This window comes from Canis lupus, chromosome 11 (assembly GCF_048164855.1).
Source record: "Canis lupus baileyi chromosome 11, mCanLup2.hap1, whole genome shotgun sequence".
Lineage (NCBI taxonomy): Eukaryota > Metazoa > Chordata > Mammalia > Carnivora > Canidae > Canis > Canis lupus.
In genome coordinates this window covers 50,704,469-50,717,324 of record NC_132848.1, presented here as the reverse complement: position 1 = coordinate 50,717,324, position 12,856 = coordinate 50,704,469, and the positions used below count along the sequence as shown (strand labels likewise).

Sequence of the window (12,856 nt, the reverse complement as noted above, 5' to 3'; positions counted from 1 at the left end):
ATACATCCAGACCAAAGCCAGCCCCAGAGCAGGTAATCCATGTTCCCCACGCTTCCCACTCCAGGGGCCACCCAAGAAGGGCCAAGTGTGAAGGTTCTAGCTCTGCACACCTCAGACCTGACAAGCCCTGAATTCCTATTGCTAGCTCATTTCAGAGAGAAGGGAGGTAGGCACCGGAAAAAGTTTCACTTTAAACTCCTTGGATGGCCATTAGTGAATGAAATCTTCTGACAAAAGCACAATTCCACCTATATCAAATTAAAAAAATACTAAATGTAGACAGTTACCAATAATAAATTACCATTTACTGAGAAGTTGCTAAAAGCTGGGCTCTTTTTCATGTTTCATCCGTCATCATAATAACTCTACAAGAAAGCTATAATTCCCATTTTACAGATGAGGGGAGTGGCATAGATTGGTTAAAGAATTTCCCTAACATCATGCAGCCACAACTGAAAAAATTAGAATTCAACCCAGGACTGACTTTAAAGCCCACATTACTTTTTAAGCTCCATGAATTTAGATGAGCCACCACTCAGTGACATGAAGGATGCTACAAAGCTAGTCTTCATCCTACCAGGCCTATCAAGAAATAAATGAAGAAAATTAGCTGAAATACAGCATGGGAAATTGAGGCTAGCCCTTAGGATAGATTCCCTTGATAACCAAGAGTTCAATAGATCTTAGTGATTCTGCTCAACACCTTGCCCCAAGCAAAATTCCTAGAACATAAAAAGTGTTTATTATATGTTTGTTGAATGGCTGGCTGGCTAGATGGATGGATAGATTAATGAATGAATATCCATTCTATCCACTGTTCCCTTTCTTTGGATAACTTATTGTTTTGTTTTGTTGTGTGTGTGTGTGTGTGTGTGTGTGTGTGTGTGTGTGTGTGTGTGTGTTTTAAAGAAGCAATTATTTTTAGACTGCATTCCTGCTTTAATCTCACTGGTTTTCTGACTGCCCTCATCACCCAAAATGCCAAAAACTGCTTGCCCAACATTTTTTATGCTCTTCTTCCAATTTAGAGGGGCTCCTTTCCCTGTCTATTCAGATTCCATATTCTACAAGGCCTGGCTCAAAATTTTATGAGGAAGCTTTTGCCAACTAGTAGAATCCACATTAATCTTCCTCTCCAGTGAATTCCCACAGTTCTTCAACTTCACTGTTTCATAAAAGGGTGTTAATCTCAAATCCCCAAATGGCCCACTTGAGAAAGGTCCTTTCCTTCTTTTTTCTAATTATAATGTTTTTCAAAATATATCCACAAAACACTAGTTCTATGGTGCTAATAATTTTTCACAAATAACAGCATTCTATGATGACTCAGTTTGGGGAACGTGTGATTACACACACAGAGGTGTACAAATCCCTTTGCTATAGGCCATCTTGGAGTCTTTAATAGACTAATGTGCATTTGACTCTGCAACATTTCCCAACCTTTTTGATCACAGCAACCTGAGAATATTAGAAGACTCCCACTCTTTGAAAGATAGTCTGGCAAATACTGGTCAATTACATGTTCCATCCTCAGTGGCTGATTGAGGATTCTCTCAGTGGCCCAAAATGGTTTAGATAATCATCCATCTAAAAGGTAGGGAGATGGATTCATAGGCCCTGAGTTCCAGAAATTCTGCTTGCTTGTTTTTACAATATCCTTTGAGTGGCTCAAAGATTTGGACAGAGGGCTCCGTTAAAAAAATAAATGTGGGACGCCTGGGTGGCTCAGTGGTTGAACATCTGCCTTCAGCCTAAGACCTGATCCTGGGGATCCAGGATCGAGTCCCACGTCGGGCTCCCTGCATGGAGCCTGCTTTTCTCTCTCTGCCTGTCTCTGCCTCTCCCTCTCTCTCTCTCTCTCATGAATAAATAAAATCTTAAAAATAAATAAATAAACGAAGGGGTGCCAGGGTGGCTCAGTTGGTTAAGTGTTGGACTCTTGATTTCGGCTCAGGTCATGATCTCAGGGTCGTAAGATCAAGCCCCATGGAGATCAACACTGGGAATTCCCTGGAGAATTCACCTCATGTCCACACCCACTGTACAGGAGCCTGTGTAAGATTCTCTCTCACCCTTTCCCTCTGCCCCTCACCCCTCTAAACAAACAAGTAAATAATAAATGTCTTTTTGTGGGCCTTGAACACTAGGTAAGGAAGCAAGCTATCAGAAATGGCTTTGTGATTTTGATCACAGTAATAAAGAAAGATAAGGAGGGAAAAAAGTAGAAGCTGACAGTTTTTCAGAGATACAAGACTCAGCTTCATGAAAAACAATAAAGATAAAATATCATCAAGTGCTAGGTCGAGCAACGTCAAGGCCCAAAATGCAGACAGCCAAGTCAGTCAGAGTCATTGTTAACAGAGGCCTTACATAAGGGTGTCTAGATCTATGCTACCTCCTGCTTTCACACATGTCAAATCTAAGGTCCAACACCACTGATTAACAGGAGAGGTAATTGACCCCCTAGTCAATAAATTTCCTCGGGGGTGGGGAGGAAGTATTAGGCAATCCAACTCTAAAGAGGTGAAGTCTAGGTGTTCTCAGGCTCAGAAAGCCTTGTGATGAGCTCTCCTTCTTAATTAATTTATACACCAGAATATTTATGTAACTTATTGATTAGTATTGTGTCTCCTACCAGACTATACCATGAGTACAGCTCCTGGCATGGCACCTGGCATATAAGGTATTCAATGAATATTTGCTAAATGGATGAAAGGATGGCTGGGGCAATGAATTAACAAACCACTTTGTCCACTGGTTAGAATTTTTGAGTTCTGCCATCTTTCTTTTCAGTACTGTACTGGATGGTGAACTTCTACAAAGAGTAGAATCTAAGTCTGATTAAAGAGTGCTGCCTATGTGACCTTTTACAAGACAGACCCCAAAGGCAGCCTTTTATTCAACCAACAGAGGAGTGATTGGCTACATGTACTTCCCGAGTAGCTCATACTCTACTTAGTGAGCCCCTGGGAGGAAGACACTTCTCACAAGATGCTCACATCTGGCTGGGGCAAGATAACTGGCATTAAGAGATACTATAATCTGAAAACAGAAAAATCTACTCAAGAAGGACATAAGCAAAATCAAAGTCTATGTGTTTCCTCAATAATAAAAACAGATTCACCTGCCATGATTTTCCTAAATCCTTCTTGAACCTGATAATATTCTTAATCTGATCTACCTCTTGGGGTCATTGGCTCAATGAGTTTACTCTTTGCTGACAAATACAGATGACTTTTTCACTAGCTTAAAAATCTACCTCTCTGAGACTTCAAGGTGAAGTAGAGGGGACGACAGGGAGGGGGTGGGGCAGGGGAGGTTCTCATTTCTGTGCTTGGATTCTGTAAGAGACTGCCTCTCCTCTTTCTTCCAGGCATGATATTATGGGGCTCAATCATCTTCCCTCTGGAGTTTCCATTCTTTTTCATGGCAGGCAAGCTGAAGTGACAACAGTGTGCTTGGTCCCCTCTGAAATCCCGGCACAGTACAGACTTTTGGCCACTTCACATGGTTTCTGCCAGAAAACTAGATTCCAAACAGGTGCGATCCTGCTGATTAGCATTATAATAGATTGTAATTACTTAACCAGCACATATATACCCGGAGGAACTTGGAGAGAAATATAATGTTTTGCCAAGTGTAGCTTTTATTTATGTAAAATACTGCGGGCCTGCTCTGGAGTTCTTTTAGTCTAAGTGAAAGCCCTGGAAGCTTTGTCTAAATATGCTTCAATGAGCTCCAGCTCTGGAGTTCGGGCACTGGAATTTAAAATTTCATTTCTTGTTGCTGTCAATTACAGAGGGTTTTGTATCTAAAGACCTTATGAGAATTTAAACTTGATTTTAAACTCTACAAAGGAAGGACAAGTGGGCCTTTTTCTTCTCCCTTTCCCAAAGGACCTTGCACAGACCCTGGGCATCCAGAGCATTTACAGTTCCTACCCTTAGAAACCTCAGACTTCATGCCCGTCACCCAGCTGACGGTCATTAAGGAGGGCACATGATGAGATGAGCACTGGGTATTATACTATATGTTGGCAAACTGAACTTAAATTAAAAAAGAAACCTTAGGCTTGCTTCTTCAGCTTAATGCAAATTGCCTCGTGGAAATAATAGGCGTTACCCCATATGCACATTTTCAAGGAATCCTACAGATCTTTGTAAAATAAAATATCCTATTCTTCTGCCTTTTCCTCACTTCTTTCAACTGTACAGAAAGACTTTCTAGGGGATTCCTTCAACTGCTTACCATACTGATCTTCCCAGCTAGAATTCATACTCCTTGGAGGCAGGAATGATACTGCACACAACTTTAGTCTTAACCACAGTAGGTGCTAAGGGAACACACACTTGTTTACTTAAATTCATTCACTCATTCAACAAGGAACCAGGAACTGTCTGGGGTACCAAGTGAACAAACACCTGTGTGTTTATAGAAACTCTGTTTTGGTGCTAGAGATAATAAAGATAAATAAGAAAAATATAGAAGATATAGATAAGAGCTAAAGAGTAAAACTAAAGCAGGAAAGGAGTATATAAAGGATCAAGGAGAAGGGTGAAATTTTAAATAGGATGACCAGAAAGAGCCTTACTGAGAATGTAATATTTGAGAACTTGAACCATGAGGGTGCCTAGGAAAGGAACATTCCGGAAAGATGGAACAGCCAGTGCAAAGACTGAGGGAGGAATACAGTAAATACATTGAAGGGTGGCAAGGGGGTCAATAAGGCTGGGGAAGGAGTGCAGGGGAAGAGTAGCTGGAGATGTAGGGTCAGCGAGGTCATAACAGGAGCCTGACCATGGTGGTTATGTAGATTGTAAGGACATGGGTTTCTACCAAGAAGATGTGTGAACTGAGTGACATACACTGGTGAAGCTGGGGCAGCAGGAAACCAGAGAGGAGGCTGTTGAAATAATCCAGGTATGAGATGATAAGATCTTGGACCAGAGTGATATCAGCAGAGATATGCAAAGATGATCAGATCTGGAATATATTTTGAAGATAACAGATGCTGCTGTGGGACTGGATATGGGGGTGTGAGAACGACAGGCATCAAGAATGGCTTCTCACAGTTTCTGGCCTGGGCAACCAGAAGGATGCATTTGCCATGTCTTGAGACGGGGAAGACAATGAGAGGCTTCAACTGGAAGGGAGGGACATCAGATTACAGTTTTTGATATAACAGAGTTTGAGATGCCCTTGCACAAATGACAATGACTAGAAGTCAGTCACATATATGAGTTCTGAAGCTATACCCATATGGGTTGGAACTAGGAATTTGGAGGCAACAGCATTTGAGAATGTATTTAAATCCATGAAACTAGATGAAACTGGTACAGTAAAACCAAAACAGCAGCTCCCAAATGTCCCTATTTTCAATTGGTCATATGCTTCAATAAATAATTAACCTTTGACTACAGTGGCCACACAATTCCTAGACTTTTCAAAACAATCTCATTTCAAGTGGATTCTAATATTTTCAAAAAGGCAATTGTTAAACGTAACTAAATTAACTTTATTTTTAGACTACGTGAGACTTTTCATATAAATACATTCATAAATCAAAGAGAAAAATATCGCTGGACCATATGTTCTGATTTAAGATTCTCAAACTATGAATCCACACCTATAACTCTTCAAATATTAATAAAATTGTTAAAATATACAGTAGCCTGGCCCTTTGCTAAGAACTTTACATAGATTCCCTTATTTCTCACAACAACTGCAAGAGGTTGTCATATGATTATAAGAACTATTACATTCCCATTTTACAGATGAAGAAACAGGCATAAAGAGCCTAAGTCACATGCCTCAAGAGTGGTAGATGCATCCTACAGTTAGAACCCACAGATCTGAGGGGGTGGGCAGTGAAGAGGTAGGGACCTGAGGGTCTCAATTAATCACTCAATCTGCTGCTGGTCAAAGACACAGAGAAGGAGAAACAGGACAGAGCAACAAGGTCTGACTGCCCAGGAGACCGAAGGCCCTTTGACTACAGAGCCCCAGTGCCAAGTGGCTTTCCATGATAGCACTGGGGCAAGAACTAACCCCCAAGGTAGTTGTTAAATAACCAATCACATACCAAGGGGAGTTATATTTAATTAGACGATAAGTATTACAGGACTCTGTAGGGGGTTAAGTGTAGAGAGATCCTGGAACCTCAGCTGCTGGTGGACAAATTCAAAGGGTAGGTGCATGCAAAGGGACCTCTGACCATTCCCAGTCCTTCCATATCCCTTTCTAGACCCTACCTTGCTCCATTTAAATGATAATAAAAGTTTTCAGGGATCTTCTAAGATTTCCCTATACAGAAGTCCTGATATAGAGATAGGCCTTCAGGCAGCATATATCAACGTGTACCCTAGCCCCGCTCAGGGTGAGACTCAGTAGGGGCCTCAGCAATGCCCATGGGCTCCGCCCAGAGCATCAGTATCTGGACTAACAGAGCTTGGCTTTGGCCGTGTAACAATCTCCCCCAAGGGATTCTGGGGCCAACAATGAATACCAGTCCCTGAACCTTACCTGTTCAAAAACAGTGCAGGCCGATCTCACAGGGTCAGCAGGATGGGATAATTTCGAGAAACCTTTTCAGTGAGGCTCTCTGGGAAATCGGAAACAGAAACACTAGCATGCCATTCCTGGCCAAGTGACACTACCCAACGGAAAAGAAACATTTTGGAGATGATTTAAAACTGGCTTCTTTGGGTCCTGTATAATAACCAAATCTAGAAAGACTCTCTTCAGGGCCAGTCCCATGGTAGGTTTAGAGGACACAAAAATAACTGGAGAGACTAAACATTCACTGAGTTCTTGCTGAGGGCAGGCATTGGTCTGTGCGTTTTCCATGTAGTAGTAACCTTTCATCTCCCCCAAAACCCTTTTTGTTAGAGGTAGATACGTTTACCATCACTCATTCCTTACAGAGGAAGAAACAGAAACACGGGTCAAATAGCTCTCTAAAGATCACAATGGTTGGTGGCAGATGCAGGAATCAAACCCAAGGGGTTGGAGCACCTGGGTGGCTCAGTGGTTGAGTGTCTGCCTTCAGCTCAGGGCGTGATCCCGGGGTCCTGGGATCAAGTCCCACATCAGACTCCTCACAGGGATCCTGCTTCTCCCTCTGCCTCTGTCTCTGTCTCTGTGTCTCTCATGAATAGATAAATTAAATATTTTTTTAAAAATTAAAAAAAAAAAAAACCCAAGGAGTTTGGCTTCAGAGCTCTGCCCTTAAGCACTGGGCTGACCCATGTCTCAGAGAATGACAGTCATTACCACTGCATTATGAGTGGCTCCTCTACAAGATCAAGCATGGGAGTGACACAAACCAAAAGATGGCTTTGGGGTAGTGTTACAGGGGAGAGCAGAGCTCAGTATATACACTAGTGAGGTGACCACACAGCCAACTCCAGACTGAGCGGGAGCAGCCAGCTGTCACGTGCTTGCTCCACGTACCCTCTCTGCCATCCTCCACGTTCCCACCATCTGTCCTAAGCGCAAAGCAGCTCCATCCAGTGTACACGGGGCCTCTGCCTCTAATAAGTCCCAATACGTCTCACTTACCCCACTATGCTTATAAATCTGGTTTAAGGAATTACAAAGGTCTACTGTAAAATTTCAGGCCATCTCTGCGTACGAAGTCTTGATACATTAATGACCCAGAGCCCTCCCCGGCCCACAAGTTCTATTCTACTCCTGTTTCTCCAAGCATGGTCCAATTCTCTCCGGGACCGCGTGTTACAAATAAGGATTCCTAGCGCCTGTCCTAAACTCCAGAATGAAAAGCTCTGAAGGTGGCAGGCAGATCTATATTTTTAGCACCCTCCCCTAGTGATTCTGATGCACACTCAAGTCAGAGCAGCATTATATATCTCATTGCTGGAAAATGAGCGGCAGCAAGAGTGTTTAATGGCATTCGGCTTTTAGTACAAGCCAGATCTTTCCGTCTCTCTGTAATGAGCTTTCTCTAAAACAACCCCCTTTGTCATCACAACTGATACGTCTCTCATTATCTGGAGAATAATTATCTCAGCCTGGCTATTAAACATTCTAGAATCCACCTGAGTTTTCTAAACTTTCTCGTTCTCCTGTGTTTCCCAGGTGTGGCCCCCATAAAGGCTGATGAGTTTAAGAGGCACCTGAGATGAAAGTCCTTCCTTTTTATGTTAAAAGGCTATTTGTTTATTTTAATGTGAAGGAAGAAATGTTGTAACTACAGCATCCCAACTGATGCTTTCATGAATACTGGGGCTTAAGTGGCAAATAAGAGAATCAATGTTTAAAAATTGTAAGTACATAATAGCACAGATGGTACTCAGATAAAAGTCTTAAATTTGGGAAATTTCATCCTAGCCTGGTCCTTGCTGATGGGGAACCCCAGTTTCAACCATGCTTCTTTATCTCCCCAAGCCTCACCACAGGCATCCCCTGCCTTTATTCCAGGGGTGTCTGTTTGTGTCCACAGAAAGCTGTCTCCTCTTAGAAGTACCTCTTTTTTTTTTTTTTTTAAGATTGTATTTATTTACTGATGAGAGACACAGAGAGGGAGGCAGAAACATAGGCAGAGGGAGAAGCAGTCTCCCCGTGGGGAGCCCGATGTGGGACTCGATCCCAGGACCCCGGGATCACAACCTGAGTCAAAGGCAGACACTCAACCATTGAGCCACCCAGGCATCCCTGCAAATATCTCTTTAAATGTTACCCACCATCTCATGCCCAATTTATGCCTCTTTCCAGGAACGCTCCAGTTTCTTCCAGCCCTTTTTGAATTCATGTAACATCCTTATGGTCCCACTCATTTAGAGCCTAACTGCTACTTGAGTGTCTACATGTATCTATTTAGTGGCACTTCCCTAATGAAATGGAAGGCCCCTGAGAGTCACCCAATCTCTTTTACCTCTGGGCTGCCTAGAGTGCTAAACTTCCCTGCTTGGGTCTGAGCACGAAACAGGAACTGGGTGAGTACCCGTGAATTCATGGGGCAGTTGAATGAAACGGTCTGCATCAATGAGGGAAGCAGCTGCTCCAGGCCCTCTGCATCTCCTTACTTCAGGCCAGATTTCTTAGCCACACCCGAGAAAGGGTATCTCTTCACCCCTGCCAGGTAAAAAGCACAGAGCCCCTGAGCCTGGGAAATGCTGCCCAAAGGTATGATTCTGTGGGTGTCCCCTCAGTGACAGGAATGGGAAAGGTGATTTCTGTCAGCCCAAGTGAACCTGTCCATTTCCAAGGGCCAGTCACCTCTGCGGATGCATCGCCACCCCCATCCCCAATTCCCCTGCCCCCTACCTCCACCCCCACCTCCATCCCCCAGCATCTTTTAGTGAAACCAACACTAGGTGAGCAAATAGAACCAGCTCCACTACTCAATTCATCTTGTGACTTTGGCCTCTTTGTAGTTCCAAGTTGTTCTTTTTTGTTTTGTTTTGTTTTGTTTAAATCTAATACCTGCTGTACCTAATTCACACTTGCTATGAGACAAAAGAGAAATGATTTTGAAAGCACTTTAAATTACTGTGTACAATGAAAACCTCAGGGACACAGCACATGAATCTGCAGGGAACAGACTGGGAGGGCCAGGGGGGCCCAGTTCTCATCCCCCTGGCAAGCCATGGGCAATAGGAGGTGTGGGCTCTACTTCCAGTCCCCTCATGCTTGCATGTGACCTTGGGTACCCACTTGGCTTCTCTGACACTCAATGTCCTTGTCTCTAAAACATGCCTCTGCACTAGGTGATCCAGGCTAGGGCCAAGTCCAACATGAATCTGAGCACCTTAGAGAATAATGACAAGGCAAGGCCGGTGCCCACAGCATGCTTCACTCCAAGTGCTCAAAAGTGGGGATGGTGCCCTAATGCATGCAGGGTCTGGGCAGGCCCCAGCAAAGCATCACCAGAGACACATAGACACCTCTCCCTCCAACCAAGATACGTTCTGTGGCTAGAGCCACCTTACTGTTCATCCCATCTGCTCTCTCTGCCCCACTCTATCTTCCTCATCTGCATACGTGGTAAAGGCCCCGTGGTCTCTCTACTATACCCGTGTTTTTTTTCTGTCCTCTTCCTGTTCTAAAACAACTTAAAAACCACAATTTTTAGTGTTAAGGTCTGGCCCTGAAACTGGTCATCCCTTAAGCTCTCCCTCAGAGAGGCACTACTTTTCCTGAGTCAAAGAGCCTATATATGGAAAGGAAATGAGGAGTGAGTGGGAACTCCAGTGGTGGGGGGCCAGTAGAAGGAAGGGGCATCGATGAATGGAATGGGGTGCAATGGCACTGTGTTCTTTGGAATTCCATAATTCTGCTCCCCAAAGTGTAAGCCACAAATCTCCCAGGGCTGTACTCGGTATGGTTAGTTGAGGCTTCCCTGTAAGCCCCGTAACCATGGTTTTGGGGCAGACTACATCACAGTGTGAGCATAACGAGAGGAGACTTTTTCCTATTTTTGTCTAAAACTCCATTTCCTTTTACAAAATATGTAAGGTGACATGCCAACGTGGTTCATACGCGACCTCTGACCCTAGGACAATCATGAAGTGGTCTGTTTTCAATAATTATAAGGGGATTCCTCTATGTTTCTCCATGAGGACCAGATACCTCTTTTCATGTAGAGCGAAGAAACCTGAAAACATATGTACCCAGGGCCACACCTGCTCTTGTTGGAAACACGTAGCAAATCAGAAAACACCGAAATCCATTTCCTAATTTAACACCTTCCTTTCAAAAAGAGCTAAAAGAAGGGTGGTTCTCCCTGCTTCTTTGGGTGCCAAGGTTTAGCGCCTTTGGTTTACAGTACTTGGACAAGGAAGGCCCATTCCCAAGTCCCTAATATTTTGACAGTGTCATCAATTAAGTCAATGTCAGACTTAGCGGTAGTATCTCATTGCACAGTATCCTGAAAATCAAAACAGGGAAATCGAATAACTTGAAGTAGGATTCAAGGCACCGACCGACTTCCAGTTTCTTGCAAGCAGCACCATTTTTAAAACACAACACTCATTCTGGATGCATGGGCGATGCATGGGGGCAAAACCAGCTTGGCTTATGTTGCTGGGACCCTGCAGGAGGGATCCTAGAGAGGAACACGTTTTTCTCCCCGTATGTCAGAAGATGAGCTAACCACCGTGCAACAGAATCGACGAAGCAAGCTAGCTTCCTCCCGGAGGGAAAAATAAAGCAGCTCCCTCGCTCCGCTGCTGCGCAGGACAAAGCCAGGACGTGCAAGGAGCCTTCAGTCCAGGGCTCCACGTGCCTCTCCAAGGACGGAGGAACCCACCCACACACAATCACACACGCAGCCAGCCCACCACGCGCCTGCGGAAGGCGCCGGCTCCTCCGCCAACCTTGGGCACCAGGGCCGGGGGCTCTCGCAGCTTGCAAGCTCCCGGGAGCGCCCATTGTCTGAAGGGGGCTAGAGGGCCTTACTCTCTCTGCAAGTCTGGTCTCCGTGGCTCCAGTGCCTGCTTCTCAACTACGACGAAATGGAGTATGCTTCCCCAAGGCAGCTGAGACACATCACACACACACACACACACACACACGCACGCACACACACAGCCCAGATGGCAAGAAGTCTCGGCGCCCCGTGACCAGTGCCAAGGCCGTGGGCGCATCCCCGCGGCCCCCCGAGCTGGGCTCCTGGCCCGGGAGGCGCCCGGACTCACCCAGTCCTCGAAGTGCCGGCTCCCGTTCTGCAGCAGCTCCTCGAACTGGATGGTGCAGTTGGCCACGAAGTCGTCGTAGCCGATGGGGGCATCGTGGAAGACGGCCAGCTCGATCTTGCGCCCGTTGCACACATCGGTGACGAACTCGTCGTGCCAGGCCGGGCTGTTGGTCTTCTGCTTGGTGGCCGTCTGGCCGATGCGCGAGTCGTCCACGTTGAGGGCGATGTAGGGGTCGAGGAGGAAAGTCTGCGGCCGGGGTCCCACCGCATGGCGCAGCGACCAGGCTGTGGGCTTCAAGCTCACGGCCTCGCAGATTTTGATCTTAAGGAGGCCATTGAACACTACCATGGTCGGGGCGGGCAGCGGGGGCCGGGGTCCCTCCGTCCGCCCCGAGGGCAGGAGTGAAGAGCCGACGCCCCGGCGCTCGCAGGGTCCCCTGCGCCCCACCCCGCTCTCCCCCTACACCTGGGAGCGCTGCGCCCGGGCGCGGGCGGTCCTCGGCGGGAGCATGTATTTCCTCGCCGGGTTCCTAACGGAAAGCAGGGAGGGGGGGAGAGCCGGGGGACGTCCGCGTGCGGAGCGAGCCTCTCCCCCCCGCCCCCCGCAGCGCCTCCCGGAGGGGACCGAGCTGCCGGCCGCGCTGCGCGCCGCGGGGGCTGTGGCGCCGCCTCGCTGGCTCCCGGCTCGGGCTGCGGGGACGCGGGCGCCGCGCCCGGCGCTCACCTACCTTTCCGAAACATAATCCCCGGGAAATTTCGACTCCGGGAGGGGGAGGGGGGCGTGGGACGGGGCGGGGACGAGAGCCGGGGGCGCAGATTTCAACCCGGATCCTCTTCGCACACCCAGCGCCTGCCTCTGGCCGCGCGGGGCGGGGGGTGGGTCGAGGGATGTTCAGTCTATCCGGAGGGATGCATGTCGAGAGGAAATGGTCCTCCTCGGAGCCAGTTTTTTTTTTTTTAAGAATCCACAAGCCGCACGGCCGGCGCGGCCGCCTCCTCCGGGGCGAGGCGAGGCGAGGCGAGGCGAGGCGAGGCGAGGCGAGGCGAAGCGGCGATCGGGAGGCGCCGGGAGCCCGGAACCTCAGCCCCGCGCGGGCTCGGGCTCGGGCTCGGGGTCGGGCTCGGGCTCGGGGTCGGGGTCGGGGTCGGGACGGCCGCCGCGCGGGCTGGGGCGCAGGCCGGCACCGGGCGGTGCGCAGC

The 12,856-nt window shown here is 47.1% G+C and overlaps 1 protein-coding gene across 3 annotated transcripts in view; it reads right to left on the bottom strand.

Moving 5' to 3' along the window:
• Positions 1 to 12,336, bottom strand: part of PRKCE (protein kinase C epsilon) — a 487,671-nt gene extending 475,335 nt beyond the window's left edge. The window contains exon 1 of one of the 3 annotated variants that reach the window (XM_072768229.1): positions 11,658 to 12,336. In XM_072768229.1, coding sequence (XP_072624330.1) covers positions 11,658 to 12,005 — 348 coding nt within the window. In that variant the 5' untranslated portion in view covers positions 12,006 to 12,336. The remainder of the gene's footprint in view (positions 1 to 11,657) is intronic. The other 2 variants (XM_072768231.1, XM_072768230.1) reach the window with 2 other exon arrangements.
• Positions 12,337 to 12,856: the final 520 nt, after the last annotated feature.